Consider the following 20,802-nt stretch of genomic DNA (forward strand, 5'->3'; position numbering starts at 1 on the left):
AACTGTCCTGATAAGCCATGCCACGTACAGTGGTCAACGTGAAGAGAACTCTGGGAATCTAAGCGGCTCTTCTGCCACAGTGCATTGTTCCAAACTTACCCATCAGCTTGAAAGTTGTTGAACTTCACTGTAAAATGGTGCATAAGGTTGTGAACTTTAACCCCAAGCCTCTCCTCTCCCTTTTTATTAAATTGGAGTGTGGATGGGTACAATAAAGGAAGGTGGTGATAAGGTTAAAAAGTGATTTAAATATGACATGTAAAGCAACTTCTTCAAACCTGGCGTTCAAATATAATTTCAAACTATATTTGGCAAAGTCTTACGGTTATTTTTGATAATCTTTATTTAAGAATGGTAAAATTCTTTATTCTGCATTTCTACTTGACTTTCAGTTTCTACCATAAAGAATATATATATCAAGGCAAACCACAAGTAACATAATCCTAAGTCTCCCATAGAAATCATCCCCAATCTCACTTTGTCTATAAAGACTGGCAAGTTACTTAAATAAAAATGCTGGGTACAGAGGATGCTCTTCCCAAGGCACTTCGTTAGTCATTTATCCCAGAGCATACGTTACAAGATTTTAAGACGAACAGGTTGGCCATTCTGTTAGAATTAGTATTTGTCAGATATAAGGGCATTGAGAATTACGTAAGAGCTAGGGAAATGGTAGCCCACAGACAATGGGAAAAGAAGGAACTGTTTTGGAGATAGAACCACCCCCACCTCCACCCGACCCGGATCAGCCCCAGGGACCAGGCAGGGAGAACTAGCCTGAGGTGCCCCCTGCAGACCAACCCTTCCAGCTGCTCCTCTTTTTGAGTGCGGGGTAGTCTCTTCCTCATTACCAAGAGGTAACAAGGAATTGTTTTTGTTGAGTTCATGTTGGAGGTCATCAGGAGGATGTGACCACCAGCTGACCAGAGAGCTGGGCCCAGGCAATTGGAGGCTACTCACCCCCATCGCTGTGCGTGTAATGTGTGTTCCACCTACCATTCCCACACTAGGAGCTGTTTCAGGAAGCTGCCTTGTGACGGCAATGGTTGAGACCATCTGGACGGTACACATGACTGACTGAAGCCAGTTAAAGCTTCTATATAAACTCAAGAGTCTGACAGGCGAGTGCAGAGATCTTGTCTTGAGGCCGCCCCTGACAAGCTGCATATGTAAGTTGCCTTGCTTATGAACTGGCCACCTACTAAGCTGGAGTGGCTGCCTCTTCTGCAGTCTCGCCTTGCCCTCCGCGTAGGGGAGCCGGTCTGCGAACCAACAGTTCAACCCAAGAATAATTATTTACTCGGCAACATAGTTCTAGGGTTTGTTATTCAGAAGACCAATTCCAGACAAGTAGCACAGGTATCTAAGAAGAAAAAAACATTAGATTGATAATGCTTAACTATTTGTAGACATCGGCTGGTGAATGCAATAGCTATCTTCTTTTACTGATCTTCATTTTGTCCTTATTAAAGGATATTTTATTTATAACACCATTACATTTTCTGTTTTTAAATATATTAGCCCAATAAGGAAGGTTTAGGACTAAGTGTGAACCCTCATTTGGTAGGTAAATGGAAAACTGAGATAATGATTGTGACCAGTATTAAGTCTGACCCAGTAAAGACTTCGAGAGTCTCTGTGTGGATTTATGAAAATTACAACAGGCAAACAACCCAAATAAAACTCCAGGGCCACAGAGATCTTCTGGTTACAAATATTTGAACTTTATCAAGGGTTATTTTGTGTGTATGTTTTCATGCCAGGAGAAAAAACTCCAAAACACTGATAGATATAGTTGGTTTCTTCTAAACCGTATCTCCAGTGAATAACCAGACTTTGCTGACTTTCAACTATTTACTGCTTTTTACATACTGTTGCTGTGACGCAACAGCATCTCAGTGCAGAGCAGCACTGCTCTTTTCAATGCAGATCAGCTCTATGTACACGTTTGTGTTGCTCCTAAAGAGATCATGCACCTTGCTTCCGGCAGATTGGGTATCCATGGATACTGCAAAGTTTCCAAAGAAACGGTGCCTAGGATTCTCACCATGCCAGCCTTTTTAGGCCTTCTTCAAATGGAAACTGACATTTGAATTAAAGGGACAGGCATCATGCTCCCACCAAACTACTGAGCAGGTCTGCATGGATAGCCTTCCCTTCCTCACCATTCAGTGGCTGTGCAACATGTAAAGGCAAGCGGGCAGATTACTTACCCTATGCTAGGGAGATGAGGGGAAGAAGTCGGGTCTGATGTGTCCTCTCCATAAGGTCCCGTGACCCAGTAATAACGCATATATTTCTCTGGTGATAAATATCTTATAATCAAGGTCGGTCTGAAGAATATAAATCAGCCAGGAGAAAACAGAGGAGGAGAAATGCCATTTGAGATCGCATGCCCAGATTTATATCCCCAAATGACAGAAAGGACTGACGGGGGCAGGGGCAGAACCAGTTACCAGGTTTACAAGTCTATGATCAGGGGCCTAAAGCAGATCATAGTGAATTAAAAATCTGGCTGCAGCATCTGAATAAAGCAGCATCTCATCTGATGGGAGAATGCATTATGATACTTTTGTCTTTCCTGGATCCTTATCACTAAGCCAGCTGAAGAATCTTCTTAAGAGCAATCATAATTAAATTTTCTCTTGTTCAACGAATCTGGCCTTCAGGGAGGTAGGTTATTACCTCAGAATAAGATGACTTAAAATCAGTAATAAATATTCCAAAGTTTAAGGTTTTAAAAATTTATTTACTCAGTTCATAAAAAGCCCCCCACCCTCCAAGTCTTCATCCATGGCCTTTTCAGGACCACACCCTGTTCTGTACCTTCTTTTACTGTCCAAATTTTATCACGTTTCTTGCTGGAGTCCAGGCAATTGAAAATAAACAGACTCGCATCTGGGGAATCAACAGACCAACAGTGGCAAAACACAATACCATGAAACAGAAAAATAAAATGTTTGTTACAGGAGTGCATCTCACGAGTGTGGCTCACTGGCGGCGGCAGCTATGTTAGCGTTTCTTTGTGCCTCAAGTTCAGAAACAAGCTGGGCTATCTCAGGGTGACTGAATTTTCCTGCAATGCAAGAAGATAGGGAAAAAGATAATGACAAGTGAATAAATCAGTTTCTCCAGCTGGATCCTAGGGCTTGTCAGGAGCCCGATTCTGTGATCTGACCCATACTTCACTCCAACGCAGAGTAAGATTCCAGGTCCTGGAGAGAGGCCAAACGCAACCACTCGGAGCTTACGCTAGTCACCCCAGATGCTATCAAGCGTAAGCATGAGAATCAGGCAAAGAACTACAGCTCAGGCAGACCTGGGGAAAACCTCACCAGGCAGCCTCTGAGTACTCCTACCAGGAACTCCAGGGAAACTCAGGGAGGATGGAGTCCAGAGAACTGAGAACAATCGCTGTCCATTCTGAATCTGCAGTTAGTTGTGGGGAACAATGCACCTACATATAAAAAGACTGATAGGAAGACCAGGGGGTCTGGGCTGTCCCAGGATGCAAACAAGAGTGCAAACATCTACAATGAAACCAGCTAGTCTGTGCTGTCTTCCTGGCTCCTTGGCCCCTCTGGGCTTCTGCCCTGGGCAGCAACCAAGCTCCGAGCTCTCTTAGGTGGGTGGTGGCTAGCACGTGGTGGGCGGGGGGTGGTTAAACCCACCGTCCCTTCTTCCCTGACTGTCTTCTCTTGCCAGTGTCTTTTGTTGCTTGCGCTTCATTCCACAGTTAACTCTATTCCATTGATTCGCTGTGCTCAATCTCTTCTCTGAACGTCCCCTTCACTTTCTTGCCCTAACTGACACCTACTCGTCCTGAGGATACAGCTTTCTCTGCAGCCCCTCCACCCGTGGCTGTCTTCTGTCTCATGCAGCTCCTACCACCAGGCCAGGGCTTGTCCTCCACACTCCTCGTTGCTTCCAGGCCATCCTCTGCCCCACGGTGTAAGAGTCGTGCTGTCAGACTTAACGTCATTCCACCAAAACTGCTTTTACCAAGGACACCGATCAGCTCCATGTTGCTAAATCCGACAGCTACTCCTGCCCTCTTGAAACACTTTCTTCCCTTGGCTTCTGGGACCCCTGATTTTCTTCCTCCAAACCTATTCTTCCCCCCATCTTTCCTGTCTAGTGGAAAGTCCAAAATCCTCAGACTCCTCTTATAAACACCCCATACACAAATCCTGTCGACTCTATACTCAAAATATATCCAGAATCTGACTTCTTACTTTTTCTACCATTACTACCCTGGTCCAAACCAGGGCAAGAAATAGGAAGAAACCATTTCTTACATCATTTACACTGTTTAAGTTTACTAATTTTTTACTAGAAATAGTGCACCACAGTGGAAAGTGCAGTGAATTTTAATCTCATCAGCTGTGCGCACATCACCCTCTTTCCAGGCTCAAGTTTCTTCCGCAATAAAATGTGGAGTTTAAACCAGATGACCTTCCAGCTCCCATAGTTTTTGATTGTACTAGTATTCTCATGTTTCATTTTCTGTTTTTCATTGTGAAATGTACCAAAATAGAAGATAATAGTATTAAAATGCAAAGAACAACATAAACATGACATACTTTATTACCTCATTGGGGAAATATGCTATCTAGTAACCCAATCATTGGTCAAACCTTTTTTCGTGTGAAGAGTCAGATAGTAAATATTTTAGGTTTTGTGAACTATTTGGTCTTTGCTGCCAACTACTGAGCTCTGCTGCTGTAGCATGAAAACAGTATAGACAACAGAGAAAGAAAGAGCATGGCTGTTTCAGTAAAGCTTTATTGATAGAAACAAGCAGCAGCCAGTTAGGCCCACGGGCTATAGTTGGCTGACCCCTGGTTTACAACATTATTCCACTGAACCAAAGTCAAACATTTTGAGCATCACCCATATCGAGGACAGATAAGACAAAGCTGGTTGGTCTCAGCCCTCAAACAGCTTACGATAGGGTGGGGTGGGCAAGTGGGGTTTTGGAAAGAAACCCAACGAGGAACATCATTACGGAGAATGCAAGTCAGACTGTGACAACGCTAAGGCAAGCTGCAGACCGAAGGCAGACTGAGCAAAAAGAAGGGAACGCTCAGCTGTGACAGGGAAGATTAGGAGAGGAAACCAGACAGCTGAGTGGCCTTAGCCTGCAGAGCTGTTCAGATGACTTAAAAATTGTCAAGATTTTATTTTTAAGGAAGAGGAAAGCCGCAAACGTTTAAAAAACAAGAGGTGATGATACCTATATCTACAAAGGAAGAAAGCACTGAGACATGCAGGATGAACTCATGAGCCTCGCAGATTAAATTAGGTGGTTATAACAACAGTTCAATACAGAAATAATGAGGGCCTTGTCTAGGGCAGAGGTAGTGGGGCTGGAAAAGAAAGAAGGAAAATCACATCAACTTCATTACAATGCAAATCGTAGTTTGGAGCATATTTTGGAGCTGGGACTTTCCTCTACTTGATGAGGTCACAAAAGGGTCCAGAGAGGTCCCCCCAAAATCATCGCTAACAGTATTCTCAGGGGAGATGGAGGCTGAGCTGAGCCTGAAGAACTCCCAGGGAAGAGAGATGGAGTTCTACTCCAGGGAGCAACATGAACACCGGCGGTCAGTGCACCTGGTGCCTCACTCTAGAAGCTGAATCAAAATGAAGATAGCGGGCTTTCCTGGTGGCGCAGTGGTTGGGAGTCCGCCTGCCAACGCAGGGGACGCAGGTTCGTGCCCCGGCCCGGGAAGATCTACACATGCCCCGGAGCGGCTGGGCCCGTGAGCCATGGCCGCTGAGCCTGTGCGTCCGGAGCCTGTGCTCCACAACGGGAGAGGCCACAACAGTGAGAGGCCTGCGTACCGCAAAAAAAAAAAAAAAAAGAAGATAGCTAAGGCTTATTGCCAGCCATTATTCTAAGCACTTCACATATATCCTCAAATAACCCTATAAAGTAGATTTTGTAATTATCCTCAAGTTAAAAATAAGGAAACGAAGGCCCAGAGCTAGGTTAAGTATTAATTTACTGGAAGTTACGTAAATTGTATGTGGCAGAACCAGGATTCAAACCCATGCAGTTTGACTTTAGGCCTGTGCTCTGAAGAGCTATAATGACGACGGTGACTTCAGCTGTTTGGAGTTTTCTCTTTTTGAGTCTCTATTTCTACCTCCACCTTAACATGACCTGACATCTATAAAGCACTTACATATTATAATGCATTTGACATACATTATCTCTCTTGAATCTCAAAACCAGCCTATGTCTTAAGTAGGGTATTATGATTTCCATTTTTCAGAGAGGTCAGGAGACTGCCTGGAAGCACACAGCTAGTATGTGTGATGTGAACCTGGTGCTCAGACTCCAGGGCGGCAATGCTCTTGTGCACTAGGTCACCTCATACCATAAACCCCACCATTTGCTTCTTAGATGCTCCATACGAAAGTGTCAGAGGAGGGTAACAACAGTGGACATATAATATAATGTTATGACTACCATTTATACACTAGGAGTAAATTAAGCCAAACTAAAGTGATGCTTATTGAAAGCAGCATTGCGTACCTGCTGTGGAATTGTAGAAGTCCTGCAGTCTCCCAGGTTTGTTCTCAAGGTCTTCATATTCAGATGCCTGAAGAATCATTTCACATTGGTCCAGCTGCTTCACAAATTTAGCTTCTGCACTAGATTGGGTCTCATATTCCTAAGTAAAGGGACAATTAAAGCCACATGATTAGGGCTGCATGATAGGTTATTCCAGGAAAACTCTCATTCTGGTACCTGAAATCAGAGTCACAGCTAAAAGCACATTCTGCACTGGCCACATTTCTCCACTGCATACAAACCCATCACAGAGACTAGTCACCTGCAACTCCACAGCTTAACGGCGGCGCTGTATGTGGGAAGGCGGTGCTCACAGCTCCATCTATTCCACCCGATGCCTGCGAGGCCTCATGTGTTCACATGGACACTTCCAAGCATTTTCCTTCCTGTTTAGTAACTTATCTTCAAGATCATTATTCTTTAATCCACCTGAGTAGAGCAGGTCTTTTCAACTTCAAGCTAATATTTCATCGTATGCTTCTCAAATTATTTCCCTCTCCATTTAATGTCGCGTTTCCTTTTCCTTTTGAAGTGAATTTCTAGCTTTCTCATTTAATTTCGGTTACCACTCTACAATGAAAATCTCTGTCCCTGCTTTCCAAATAGGGAGGAGTTAATCAAGTCCCTCCGGGTTATGACTCTTGAGGATACAGCCAGGGTCTGAGAACTCTTCATGCCATGGGTATGTGCATGTGTTGGTGGCAGGGAGGCGGTGAAGGTAGTGGACGGGGTGTGGCTTTTTTACCTTTCCTCTTCCCTTTGTTCCCTCCCTCCTCAGTGCAGACCAGAAATAAGAGGCAGTCTGCTTCATAGTGCATGACACATGTCACAAAACCACCAGTCCCAATTAATACTATACAGAACCATTCTTCTATTAAGACCAAAGTATTCCCAACTGATTTCCCTGCCAAGTTCTCATTTGTAATTCCACCCTAGATGTGTTCAGATAATGAACCTGTCATGCTTTCTCAGCAGGGTGATGTGATGTGAATCACTGAAGATTTCTTGGTTTTTATTAGATGCAGCTCTGACTGGGGTTTTCAGAACAACAGAAGGATGAGGATTTCAAGCAGGAAAGAGATACAAGTTCCAGGTTCTCAACATGGAGGACCAAAGGAAAGAGAAAGAGAGGAAAGGAGAGGAAGATCAAAGGTTACCTCCCTCTCCCTTGGGGAAAGATTGGCCCTACATGAAGTATTGACTATATAAAGTTGTCTTTTATGTGTTCCACTTTCCTACCTCCTAGTGACTCTCCCTCTGGGACCCAGGACCCTCATGTTGCTGTATATCAAACTCCCCACCAAAATACTGCACTTGTACTTCAAAGGATAGAACAGAGAGAGGCTTTTTTAAGGGGTACTTGTTAACCCAACAGTATCTTCAGCTGTATGTTGGGAAACAATCCAAGGGCAGGTGAGTGTGCCAGGCATTCAGCATATGGCAGGGAGCACCTCTTGCTTTGCCTCGGGATTCCAAGGGTTATTTCTTTAAAGCAAAATGCAGGTGGTAGGGCGGATATCTTTCTGTGATACTTTGAGGAAAAAAATGAAAATGTTTTCCCTTGACTTACTAAAATTTGACTTCACACTTCTATGGTAAAAGATAAATTATAATCGAGGATATCTAATTGCTTTAACTAGATGTGACCCTGTGGGCTGACAGCTATTTACAGTTGTGAATAGCAGTGATTAACGTTTCAGAAATCGATCAACTGCCATTTTCTATGTAACCAGTACTCAGTTCCCTGCGTACAGAGTGACCCTATTTTCTTAAATCAAAATCAGAACATATGGACTGGAGACAGAAAAACAGAGTGTACTATGTGTCAGGCAATATTCTAACTGCTTTACATATATTCATTTGATTGCCACGCAACCCTATAAAATAGGTATACTACTATTAGTAGCATTTTATAGATGAGGAAATTGAGACAGAGAGGTTCAGTAAGTCGCCCAAGATCACATAGCTAGTAAACAGAGGAGCCAGTAATTTGAACCTTGGAAATCTGGTATTGAAGCCAATGTACATGAATCTAAAACATGCATAAGTTAATATGAGAGTCTGTGTTCTCTGTTGAATAGCGTTCCCACAAAATCATGTCTACCTGTAATGCACGAATGTAACCTTATTTGGAAATAGAGTCTTTGCAGATGTAATCAAATTAAGATAAAGTCATAATGGATTAGCATGGACCTCAACCCAATGACCGACATCCTTACGAGAGGGAAATCTGGGCACAGATACAGACACAGGAAGAACATCACCTGACTAAGGAGGCAGAGACTTGAACAATGTATTCAGAAAGCAAGGATGTCAAAGCTGGAAGACACATTCACAGGAAGCTAGGGAGAGGGAAGGAAGGATCCTCTCCCAGAGCCTTCAGGGAGCATGGCCCTGCCAGCACCTTGATTTGGACTTCTGGCCTCCAAAACTGTGAGACAATACATTGTTGTTTTAAGCCATCCGAGTTCGTGGTAATTTGTTACAGCAGCCCCTGGAAACCCAGGGTCTCTTACAATTAATTGTAAGTAACTGACATAGTATCATGAATACATAAGAACTATAAATGCTTGTTCAATTAATTAACATACAGCATAACGACATAAAGAAAATGCTGAGTTAGGAGGCAGGCTTGTGGCCTTGCTTTGTCACCAGCTGGCTAAGAGACCTTGGGGAAGGCAAAACTCTTTAGTCTCCAGTCTTCTTATCTATAAAATAAGGGAGCTGGAAACAGGCTTTCTTTCAGCTATAACTGTACAAAACTCTAACAGATACAGTAAAGAGCCAAACAGAGAGAATATAGAGATAATTAAAAAATAACGAAGAATATAATAAAGTAGCCACTGCACAGAATCAGGGAAAGAGGAAGAAAGAGAGAGAAAATTAGTTTTCTAAGGCTGCTGTAAAAAGTACCACAAACCGGGTGGCTTAAGCAACAGAAATTTATTATCTCCCAGTTCTGGAGGCTGGGAATTGGAAATCAAGGTATTTGCAGGGTTGGTTCCTTCTGAGGGCTGTGAGGGAAGGAACTGCTCCAGGCCTCTGTCCTTGGCTTACAGATGGCCTTCTTCATGCTCACATGGTATTCTTCCAATATGTGTGTCTCTACATCCAAACTCCCCTTTTTATAAGGACACCAGTCATATTGGAAAAGCGCCCCACACAAATGACCTCATTTTAACTTGATTACCTCTGTAAGAATCCTAGTTCCAAATAAGGTCTTATTTGGAGGTACATATAAGTTTTAGGGGGTGAAAGAAAAGGTGGAAGGTCAGGTTCAGAAGACAGGAGGAGGGAGCAGGGCTTTGAAGGAAACGTGAAAAGTGAGAGTGAGAGGCAGGGCTACCCAAGCGTAAGGGGTGGGGCTAGAGGCTCAGGCAAGGGAGGGTCAGTGGGGCTGGAGGGGAGTGAGAAACTGCAGTAGGCAGGGTTTGTTTGTCGTTTTCTCTTCACTGCTGGAAAACAGCACCAGGGAGGGACTGAGCACCCACAGAGCCCACGTTCTGCGCTGGGCTCCATGGCAGCACCTGGCCTTGACCTCACTCAGTCCTAGCACCCCTTAATGGTTTCAGAGATGGACAACTGACTCAGGGAGGGGAAGGAGCCCAAGGTCACTGAGCCAGAAGTGGTGAGTGAGGTGGGAACCCAGTTCTGAACTACCCCAAAGCCTACATTCCTTTCAAGGACCAGAGACGGGGGTGGGGGAATGTGAGGTTGACAGGGTGGAGGATGAGAGCCATGCATCAGGAAATCCAGGGGCTGTGAGTCAGTATCGTACCAGGCTTTATGGTGACAAGGGAAATGAGAAGAAAAATTACTGTTAGTCCTGAGAAGTTCCTGCAGCAGCTGGGAGGTGAGAAAGTGACACGACCAAAAAAGCAACAAGTTGGAGACAGCTTACTGAGATAGTCTAAGTCAAATAAAACACTGATGAGCCATATAAATTCAGTTACAATAAAAAGCAACCCATCAGATATACTTACTTCCCAAAGTTCATAGAGCTCTTTTCTGAGATCCTCTGGGAGGAGCTGGGTTAGCTGCTTCATAGCTTCCTGAAATATCAAATCATTACTTTAATCATATTCACATTCATTTAACAACTCTTCTACAAATGCCAAATAATGGACTCAAACTCTTACAAATAACTCCCAAAGGGGCAGCAGAATATTGGACAATATTTAGGCTTACAAGGAGGGCAGCTGTGTACATTAAATAAATGTATTTGTTCATATGTATTTATTAACGAGCACTTATTTTGTGGCCTACAGCACACCAGACACAAATAAGGACAATGAGGAAGGTGTGAAATGATTACAGAAGTATCAGAAGCGAGGCCAAGGAGTTTATATCTTTTTTTTTTTACATCTTTATTGGAGTATAATTGCTTTACAATGTTGTGTTAGTTTCTGCTGTATAACAAAGTGAATCAGCTATACGCATACATATATCCCCATATACCCTCCCTCTGGCATCTCCCTCCCACCCTCCCTATCCCACCTCTCTAGGTGGTCACAAAGCACCGAGCTGATCTCCCTGTGCTATGCCGCTGCTTCCCACTAGCTATCTATTTTACATTTGGTAGTGTATATATGTCCATGCCACTCTCTCACTTCGTCCCAGCTTACCCTTCCCCCTCCCTGTGTCCTCAAGTCCATTCTCTACATCTGCATCTTTATTCCTGTCCTGCTCCTAAGTTCATCAGAACCTTTTTTTGTTTTTTAGATTCCATATATATGTGTTACCATATGGTATTTGTTTTTCTCTTTCTGACTTACTTTACTCTGTATGACAGACTCTAGGTCCATCCACCTTACTACAAATAACTCAAATTCGTTTCTTTTTATGGCTGAGTAATATTCCATTGTATATATGTACCACATCTTCTTTATCCATTCATCTGTCGATGGACACTTAGGTTGCTTCCATGTCCTGGCTATTGTAAATAGTGCTGTAATGAACATTGTGATACATGACTCCTTTTGAATTATGGTTTTCTCATGGTATATGCCCAGTAGTGGGATTGCTGGGTCATATGGTAGTTCTGTTTTTAGTTTTTTAAGGAATCTCCATACTGTTCTCCCTAGTGGCTGTATCAATTTACATTCCCATCAACAGTGCAAGAGGGTTCCCTTTTCTCCACAATCTCTCCAGCATTTATTGTTTGTAGATTTTTTGATGATGGCCATTCTGACTGGTGTGAGATGATATCTCATTGTAGTTTTGATTTGCATTTCTCTAATGATTAATGATGTTGAGCATTCTTTCATGTGTCTGTTGGCAATCTGTATGTCTTCTTTGGAGAAATGTCTATTTAGGTCTTATGCCCATTTTTGGATTGGGTTGTTTTTTTTTTTTGATATGGAGCTGCATGAGCCGCTTGTATATTTTGGAGATTAATCCTTTGTCAGTTGCTTCATTTGCAAACAGTTTCTCCCATTCGGAGGGTTGTCTTTTTGTCTTGTTTATGGTTTCCTTTGCTGTGCAAAAGCTTTTAAGTTTCATTAGGTCCCATTTGCTTATTTTTGTTTTTATTTCCATTACTCTAGGAGGTGGGTCAAAAAGGATCTTGCTGTGATTTATTTCATAGAGTGTCCTGCCTATGTTTTCCTCTAAGAGTTTTATGGATTTTACATCTTGTGGATGAACTGCAAGATGCCCGCATGAATTTCACCCATAAGCACACTAGAGTTCAAAACAAACCTGAGTGTGGGGAGAATAGGAAAGTATCAGTGAATTACAAACCTCAAAGAAATTTTTTGTATACCATTATGTTCATTTTTTATCGTTAAAATGTTTTTATTGCAAAATGTAAAGCACTACACAAATGGGCAGATATTGTTATTAACATAAAGGAAATTACAAGCAGCATTTCGTAGGCTCACAGACTCACAGACTGAAAAGAGATGTTAAAGGGTAATGAGCCCAACCATCCAGCAGCATCACTGGGCACTTCTTATCCTCCCTCCACAAACATGTCCAGTGGTGGGAACCTAGCACCTCAAGAGGTTACCCAAATGGGCTTTAGGCAGCATTGGTAGAAAGTACTTTCTTACATCAAGCTGAAAATTGTCCCTGTAGTCCTTCCACTATGCCTATAGTCCCAGCTCTTCTGCCTTCCTCCCTCATAAAAACACAATGTCAAACAGGTGGGCAGTGGCCCAGCTGGGCCAGAATCTCTGCGACCAGTGATTGGTCCAAGGGATGGCCATGTAACTCAAACCAGCCACTCAGGGACCATCTGTATGAGTTGTCCAGCAGAGGCTGGGAGACGGAAGCCCCGAGTAGAGCCTGGAGAGCCAAAACCCACAGAAAAGCAGAGATGAGAGGGTGAGAGCATGGAGGGTGTTCAGTATGTATATTTAGTCTCCAAGTTCCAGGAGCCCCTCTCGTTCCCATCTCTTCCTTCATTTCTATGTTGCTCCAAAATTCTAAAATATCACATTTTGGGGGCATGAGGTCTGCAATCTACTCTCAAATGGCTTCCAATTCCTTCACTATCCTCATCCTATGCCTCTTAATCTGGTCCAGTTCTTCTAACTAGAGCTTAGGCTCTTTGAAAAGAATATGGTTGTAAGAACCACTTTTGGCAAAGTGGGTATATAAAAGTGGCAAAGGTCTCACATAAAATCAAATGGTGAGATGGGAAAAAGCAATAAAAATAAAAATGAATATTTGTATATATAATTATTTATTATCGGGAGAAAAAAATGTTATAGAATACAACCACTTCCAGAGCAAACCATATTGGCCAGTGTCAACGATCTGCTCTTGTAACTAACATCACCATCTTGAATGGTTTGCACCATTATAGCAGCCTTAGTGGTATGAAATTTAGGGTATTTTGCACCTGCATTCTCCCTTGTTTCTTTTTCATAAACCTCAGCAAAATACTTGAGAAAATACTTTGCACTTTCAAAAATTAATAGTGTCTTTATAAATAGATCACTTTTCTCTACACTATTCTAGAAACATAAGTTTGCCCATTGCTTTTGTTTGAAAAGAATGAACTGAATAACATATAGGAATAGAGACATATCAAAATTAAACTTTTAGAATATAAACACAGAAGTCCTGCTGTGACAAGGGATGACTTTATTTCCTTCAGAGCGATGCACCCAGCACTGAATACAGTGATTGATATGTGGTCTGACCCCGAAACACAATGGAACCAAAGCTTCCAGCGTGCCAAATGCTCTATTTCTATAAATGCAGCCCAAGGCTGAGTTGGCTTTTTGGAAATCACATATGATTACTGACTTATTAATAAGCTTCCTGGTGACTAAAATCACCATGTCTTTTAAAAAACAAACCATAGCAAACAGATACGTTTTTGTTCTCTTCCTGAAATTAAGCAATGATTTTCTGGACCTAAACTCATTGATATCATTTGTTATTATACAATCAGAATTGCATTTTGAGACCTCTTAGTTGTTATTCCTTGTTTAGCCTCATATGCCACAGAATCATGCCTACCTTTTCAAATGAGCCACTGAAATCGACTTCATTGAAGTCCAGGACAAATGGCTGCAGATGTCAGACTTGCCCTGCCTGATGGTGAGCCCTGCCACTCCCACTTCTAAACTGAGTTTTGTCTTGTTCACACAGATTTAGAGTGATAATCTCCCTAGCTTCTTCCTGTTAGCAAAGCATGTCAAGAATCTGCCTACAGGGCTTCCCTGGTGGCGCAGTGGTTGAGAGTCTGCCTGACGATGCAGGGGACACGGGTTCATGACCCGGTCCGGGAAGATCCCACATGCCGCGGAGCGGCTGGGCCCGTGAGCCATGGCCGCTGAGCCTGCGCGTCCGGAACCTGTGCTCCGCAACGGGAGAGGCCACAACAGTGAGAAGCCCGTGTACCGCAAAAAAAAAAAAAAAAAAAAAAAAAAAAAAGAATCTGCCTACAGTTCTGAGCTGAGTGAAGCTTTCAGCAAATGTCTGTCAGTTTTGTGACAAGCACCCAGAAAGCAGTATTCATCACTCACACACCTTTGGTGAGGCTGAAGAGTGCACCAGTTAATGACAATCTGTAGATTCAGATGGGGTTTGAAAGCCTGCTTGCCATTTACTAGCTGTGGAACCCTGCGCAAGTTACTTCTTTGTCCTTCAGGTTTCTCATCTGTAAAATGGGGTTAATAGTGGTACCTACCTGAAAGGATTGCTGTGAGGATTAAATAGTTAATATATATATAAAGTGCTCATTATCTGGCACAGGAAAAGCACTCTGTAAAATGTTCACTGTATTTTTCACTTTCTCCATCTTGCATGTTTACTCCCATAATAAAGTTTGGTTCTTCCCCTTTTAACCTCTAGTTCTTCAGCAACTTTAACTCTCAGGTACATATATATCATAACTCTGCCTTCTGTTTTAATAAGTTTTCCCTTTGCCAAGGAATATAACCTGCTATTGCTATATTCCAGAGTCAAGCTTCATCCCACTACTTCTTAATGTTCCCTACCAGGCATCATTTACCAACTAGGGTTATAATACAAAGTTTATTTTATCCTGTTTAGGAGGGGAGTCAGACTACAAGTATTACTTTTGGCCCCCCTGAATTTTCTCTTCTACACCTTCATTCTCCCTTTCATCTTAATACCTACTCTCCTCCAAGACAATCAGCCTTCCAATTTTATCAGGTATTTTTCCTCCCATTCCTACTTTGGTTTAAAGCCTTTCTGATGCCGTTGGCTAGCCTCTGGGCAAATGATACTTCCTGGTTTTCAGTATGTGCATTCCACCTCAAGGAGCCAAGAAACCCTCATTTAATTATCTTAAGTTATGGCTCAGACATCCACATCTTATTCATAAACACCATCTGCATAAAGAACTGTTCACCTCCCAGATCTTTTTCTCTGTCCCAAATCCTAACTAGCAGAGGAAGAGGCAATGGAGTATCAGCACTCCCCAAGCCTTTGGTTTCCTGTCCAAGAACTCGGGGTTCTTTAAGATGTTTCCCCTGTCCCTTCTGATGATATTTATTCTCCTGTAAATCAGATGCAGTGGGCAGCAGCCAGGAGGTTTAATGAGGCTGGGCAGGCTTTTCATCATTGCCTGCATACGGCGTCCAGGAAGAAGCAGCACTGAGTGTCAAGTCCCCTCTATGCCCCGCTCCGGGGGGTGTCACTAGCCAGGACTCAGCTTCTGTCAGGACACAGGTAGGTTTTCTCTGTCTCCAGTGGTTGGAGATCCTTCCTACTGAATGTTTTTTCTTCAGAAGGTTCTGACTCGCTCCTCTGTGGAATGAACCTCACATTCCTTGTGTGCCGATACGGGAACACTCTCTTCTTCCTTTGCGTCACTTTAAGGTCTCTGGTCACCCTCTGGTACTTCAGTATGTGATTTCTCCTCCACAAGGTATACATTTACCCTTGAATGAAACCATCGTACATCCTGAAACGTGCTATATAATTGAGGAGTCTTTTCCTCCTCCTTTTTCTCTATGTCATATGTCAATACCCAGCATCCTCTGGTTTGGGGCTAACTCTTCTCCGCAACTCAGCATCTTGAGCTAATTGTTTTCTTTTTGTGTTAATCCTGCCAGTCAACCTAGGAGTTCTTTATTCAGGACAGTCTAGACTCCTACAGAGAAACATTTCCTTAGCTCCTCCCTTTTCACAGACTGTCACGATGATCATGTGTTCTGGACCTGTATTTACACTAAGAACACATTCCTTACACTATTCCCCTTACTACCATAATTTAGGTTGTGTTGGAACTCCTAAACTGAGATTCCTTATAGTTCTTCTTGCCTCTAGAGGGGCAAAAATGCTGTTGGCTACTGAGCTCTAGCCTCCGCCAGCTCCGAGAACAGCTATTTAAGCCCACCTTCCCTGTTAAACCACCTTGATGAAGGATCTGTTGACTTAGACATTTAGGATCAATCTCTCTGGCCTACAATAAAAGCAGCTTGCAATAATCCCTGAATTGGGAACCAGCCATTCAGCATTTTTAAAAAAAACCTTCCTGGATTTTCCAGTCTCTGTGTCAAATGTGTCTTCCTCTTTGTCCCTGGACTCTGCTTTAGAGTCCAAATCAGCAGACAATGTTTTATTGATGTTATTCATTTTTTACTAATACAAAATTTTTTTCTGTACTTTTAACCACTAAATCAAAGGACTAATTTAAAATTTACTAAATACTAATTATAATAATGATTATTCTTGGGCTTTATAGAACTTCTCTCCAAAGAGCTTAAACTAGCATGGAGAATTCCTTCAAGTTCCAGCTATTTCCATTGTTCTAATGAAAGCCATACTATCTGTACTCTGTGTTCAGGTCCCCTCTATGCCCCTCCATGAGAACTGAAACCAACAAAATGTCCTGTCTCTGTGTTAAACAAGGCTTAGAATAAGCAAAACCAATTCACTGCTTATTCCAAGAAATCCTTACTTCTGGAAGGTAAGATTGTAAACCACCCAAAATAGAGTAAGCACTAACAGCTTGCCCTTCAAGACGCTTGTTAAGACCTTGGCTCACCAGCCCTACCACCCCAAAGTTATTATGTCCTAAACTCTATGCAATCCCATCTTGTAAGATAGTAGCTCCTCTTGTAAGATGCATCCAAACATCCTCCAGCCCAGGCCCTAAAACTCTATAAATACCCTCCCTTCACCCTCCTTTCTGAGACACTACTAAAACTCCATCAAGGGGTACTCTCCCTTACTGCAATACGTCTAATAAACTTAGCTTTGTTTCAGCAGTGGGTTTTTCTGGGGGTCTTTTGTGGAGTCAACAGTCAACACTGACCTCTTCTCGCCTATGTTTTTCTTCTTTGGGGATGTTATCTGCTGGTGCTATGTCCCCAACGATGCATTCTGCCATGTCATGAACCAGGGCTAGGCGTACACATCTGACCAGGCAAGAAATGGTGAATAATTACACAGAATTATATTCACTACAGATTCCTTCTCTGTACTACTTTGAAGTTACATAATATAGTTTTCTTTCTCCAGCCTCACAGAGTATTTTATTTTAATGCAGTATTTTCTAAAGTAATTATATTCTGCCAGCCTGCAACAGTTCTGAATCAAAACTGCTAGTTAATATTCAGCACAATACATGAGAATACAGGGGAAATTGTTAGCATGAATTAAAAAAAAATAGCTGGTTTCTCAAATGTCACTTTAAAAGGTTGATAACTTTAGATTAAAAAGCCAGGAGGTGATCTAGTTAGAGCATTTACTTACTGATACAAAATTCAAAAACTATCATTTCCCCAATGTACTAGTCAGATGTCAAAATGATGCCCTTTCTAGAGAAATGGGTAGAGTTGGACAGATCTGAGTTTGCATCTGGCAATCAACATCTAATAGCTGTGTGGCCTTTGCCAAGGTACTTAATTCCTTTAAATGCTGAGTTTTGCAGCCTTCATTTTTAACATCCGTAAAAAGGGGTAATAATACTTCCTAACTTTGGTATGAAAACTAAATTTGATAATTTATGTTCCTGAAACATGTTGATTATTCAACAAATGATTATAGTTATTAGTGATAATGATGAGTGATTAGGATAATCAGCATCAAAATAATAAAGGCAGTTCATGAGATAAATGCCCCAGAGGGCCAGTCTGTTTTATGTTCCCACCATCACCGAGGCAGAAGAAGGCCTCCCAGCCTCCTCACAGGTGTCCCTGCCTGCAGCTGCTCTCTCATCTAGTTCAAATCTCAGACTGTCCTTACGAGCCTCTCCATCTGACACCGTGCTCATCTCGTACCATCTGCCAAAAACCTCCTAAATTCTACGCCATCTACAGAGTAACAGGCCTCCGGAGACTCCCTAATGGACCTTCGTTTCAATCAATTTGATTTACTTATCAATTCCAAAATATACCTTTACTTTCCTACCATCAGAGATTTGGTTTCTCTGCCCTCTCTTTATGTGCTGTCTTCTACTTCTCCACCTAATCAGCACCATAGAGGTCAACTCCGATTCTGTCTCCTCCATTAACACCGCCCAAGAACAGGTGATCTCTTCGGTTAAATTTTCTAACTTAATTTATTTTGTGCTCTGTATGGAAGCCACTCTGGGCCTGTGTAATTCATCTGGGTTTTATTTACTATCTTATACTGTATTGCTAGGAAAGTTTGTCCTGTGCTCAAAAAGCATTTTATTTTTTATTTTATTTATTTATTTTGGCTGAGCCAGATCTTAGTTGCGGCATTCAAGACGGATCTAGTTCCCCACCCAGGGATCAAACTCAGGGCCCTTGCATTGGCCGTGGAGTCTTACCCACTGGACTACCAGGGAAGTCCCTCAAAAAGCATTTTAAACACTTGTTGGTTGACTGAAGGGAGAGAGGATATCTTTCTCAGCTCTTTCCTGCACATACAATTTCAAAAAGTCACTTCACAAATAAGTGCTACTATTCAGAAAAGGGGTGAAATAAAGGTACACACAGTGTATGGATACAATTTTAGACAAAAGACACTTTACCTTCAAGGCCCTGGAAACCCTCACATCACACTTAAGTTTCCTTGAGACCAAGGTAGGCTCTTTCACTTGCCAGGAGAAAACCCAGAGTACAGTTTACAACAACTGAAGTGATCAGCATATAGTGCCCCTTCCCACATCCTGAATCTGTATGGTTTGCCTCAAGTAATTTTTCTTGACATATACACTAAGCTACAAGAATCTGACACAGGCCTCAGTCATGAAGAGTCATGCATACCCACAGACCCTAACCGGCATCAAAGTTCACAGCTTACCGGTCTTTGTTAAGATGTTCATCTTTGGTCACCAGAGCCATAATTGCCATCCTATACATGTGATCTGATACGCTCTCTGGCTTCTGGACATTTCTGTATACCCAGCCAGTACGTGGGACTCTCTGATAAAAATGAACAGAAAACAATTGATAAAAATAAGTATTTTAACTATCTACGGTGCTCTTCAAGAGAAGTCCAGGGAATAGGGCACAGAAGCTGGGTCATGGTTTCAGTACATATTAAAAAACGCTTAACTAACCTAAATGATCAACTGCTGGAATCAAATAAACCAGTGAGGGCAGAGAATGAGAAAGAGAGAGGGAGGGAGGAATAATTCACAAGTATACATAAGTCCAAAACCCAAGTTACTCCGTGTTACCGATTTACTGATGTACAGATCATGTACAAGTCCTTAAAACATAAGAACAAAACTGTAAAGTATCTTATCTTTCCTAACTATAAGAGTTGTTAAGTTTTACTTCAAACAACTCATTAGACACAAGTAGAAAACACTGTGGTGAAAGCGTCGTGAACAAGCAACAGACTTCCAAATTCTGAAGCAGAAAGGATAAGGCATTTCTAACTGCTTCATGCTACCCACCAGTCATGACTCTTCCTTTCACTCAGATCATGATGTGATCCTGTGAGACTCGGGAGTTCACATTTCTAAAGAATTTTATGAACTGTAGAAACAATGGGATGAAACAGATAATCTGCTTTGAACTTGGAGAAATTCTGCAAAACGTGTGGCCAGGGGTGGACCGGCAGGAGGAGGACCCCTGGGATGTAACTCCAGTGTGTGCTACATAAAATCCTCCGTTAAAAAAAAAAAAAAAGTCTTGTTATTTCTATAAGTAATTGTGAGACAAATTTTAAGCACTCCACTTAAACCCTGCAGGACCAATGGGTTCTGATCTTCCCACTTGGCCGGTTGTGGGGTCGTGAGCCTCAAAAGTACTCGGGGCAGACGCGGGCAGAGGGACCAGCACATCACCGCGCCGGATCCCCTCCAGAAACCTCTCGAAAGGCCGCCTGGGCCGGCCCCATCGGAGCGCCAGGCCGACACAGGAAACAGCGCGTCTCGGACTCCTCTCGGCCTGGGGTCGGCCCTAGCAGCCCGGCCACGCAGTCTCCGCCACTTGCTTCCTCCGACCACGGTCCGGACGCACGACCGCATCCATCCGGAGGGGTTTCCTCTGTCGACCCCAAGAGGCCGGGAGAACTGAGGAAGGGGGCTGGCCTCGGGCCAGGTGGGGAGCAGGAGCCTCGTCGCCCCGCGGCCGGCCCCGGCTTCTCCCCGCGCAGCCGCGACCCGGGCCCCAGGCGGCCCTCCCGGCGCCCGCTCACCTTGAGCTGCCCCACCAGCCGCAGGAACTGCAGCAGGTCCCGGGCCCCGCGGCCCGAGATGGGCGCAGCCATGCGGCTACCGATCGCGACACGTCTGAGCCAGCAGCGCGACCGCCGCTCGAAGCTCCTCCCCCCGAAGCCCCTCCCACTGAAGCTCCTCCCATTCTTCC

At 43.1% G+C, this 20,802-nt stretch overlaps 1 protein-coding gene across 1 annotated transcript; it reads right to left on the reverse strand.

The window, feature by feature from the left end:
• Positions 1–2,728: 2,728 nt before the first annotated feature.
• On the reverse strand, positions 2,729–20,777 carry HDDC2 (HD domain containing 2). The gene is made up of 6 exons (XM_019951833.3): positions 20,633–20,777; positions 19,286–19,407; positions 17,328–17,430; positions 10,567–10,635; positions 6,545–6,683; positions 2,729–3,076 (listed from the first exon to the last, which is right to left on the reverse strand). Exons 1-6 carry the CDS (start codon positions 20,702–20,704, stop codon positions 2,979–2,981), a joined length of 603 nt encoding a protein of 200 aa, XP_019807392.2. The 5' UTR covers positions 20,705–20,777; the 3' UTR covers positions 2,729–2,978.
• Between the last annotated feature and the right edge of the window lie 25 nt (positions 20,778–20,802).

This window comes from Tursiops truncatus, chromosome 12, assembly GCF_011762595.2.
Source record: "Tursiops truncatus isolate mTurTru1 chromosome 12, mTurTru1.mat.Y, whole genome shotgun sequence".
Taxonomy (NCBI): Eukaryota; Metazoa; Chordata; class Mammalia; order Artiodactyla; family Delphinidae; genus Tursiops; species Tursiops truncatus.

Coding starts and splice junctions, on each gene's coding strand:
- HDDC2 (XM_019951833.3), bottom strand. CDS start 20,704: ATGGCTGCGCCCATCTCGGGCCGCGGGGCCCGGGACCTGCTGCAGTTC. Junction 19,408..20,632: donor GGCTGGTGGGGCAGCTCAAG/GTGAGCGGGCGC, acceptor CATTTTTATCAG/AGAGTCCCACGTACTGGCTG. Junction 6,684..10,566: donor AGCTCTATGAACTTTGGGAA/GTAAGTATATCT, acceptor CCCTTTACTTAG/GAATATGAGACCCAATCTAG.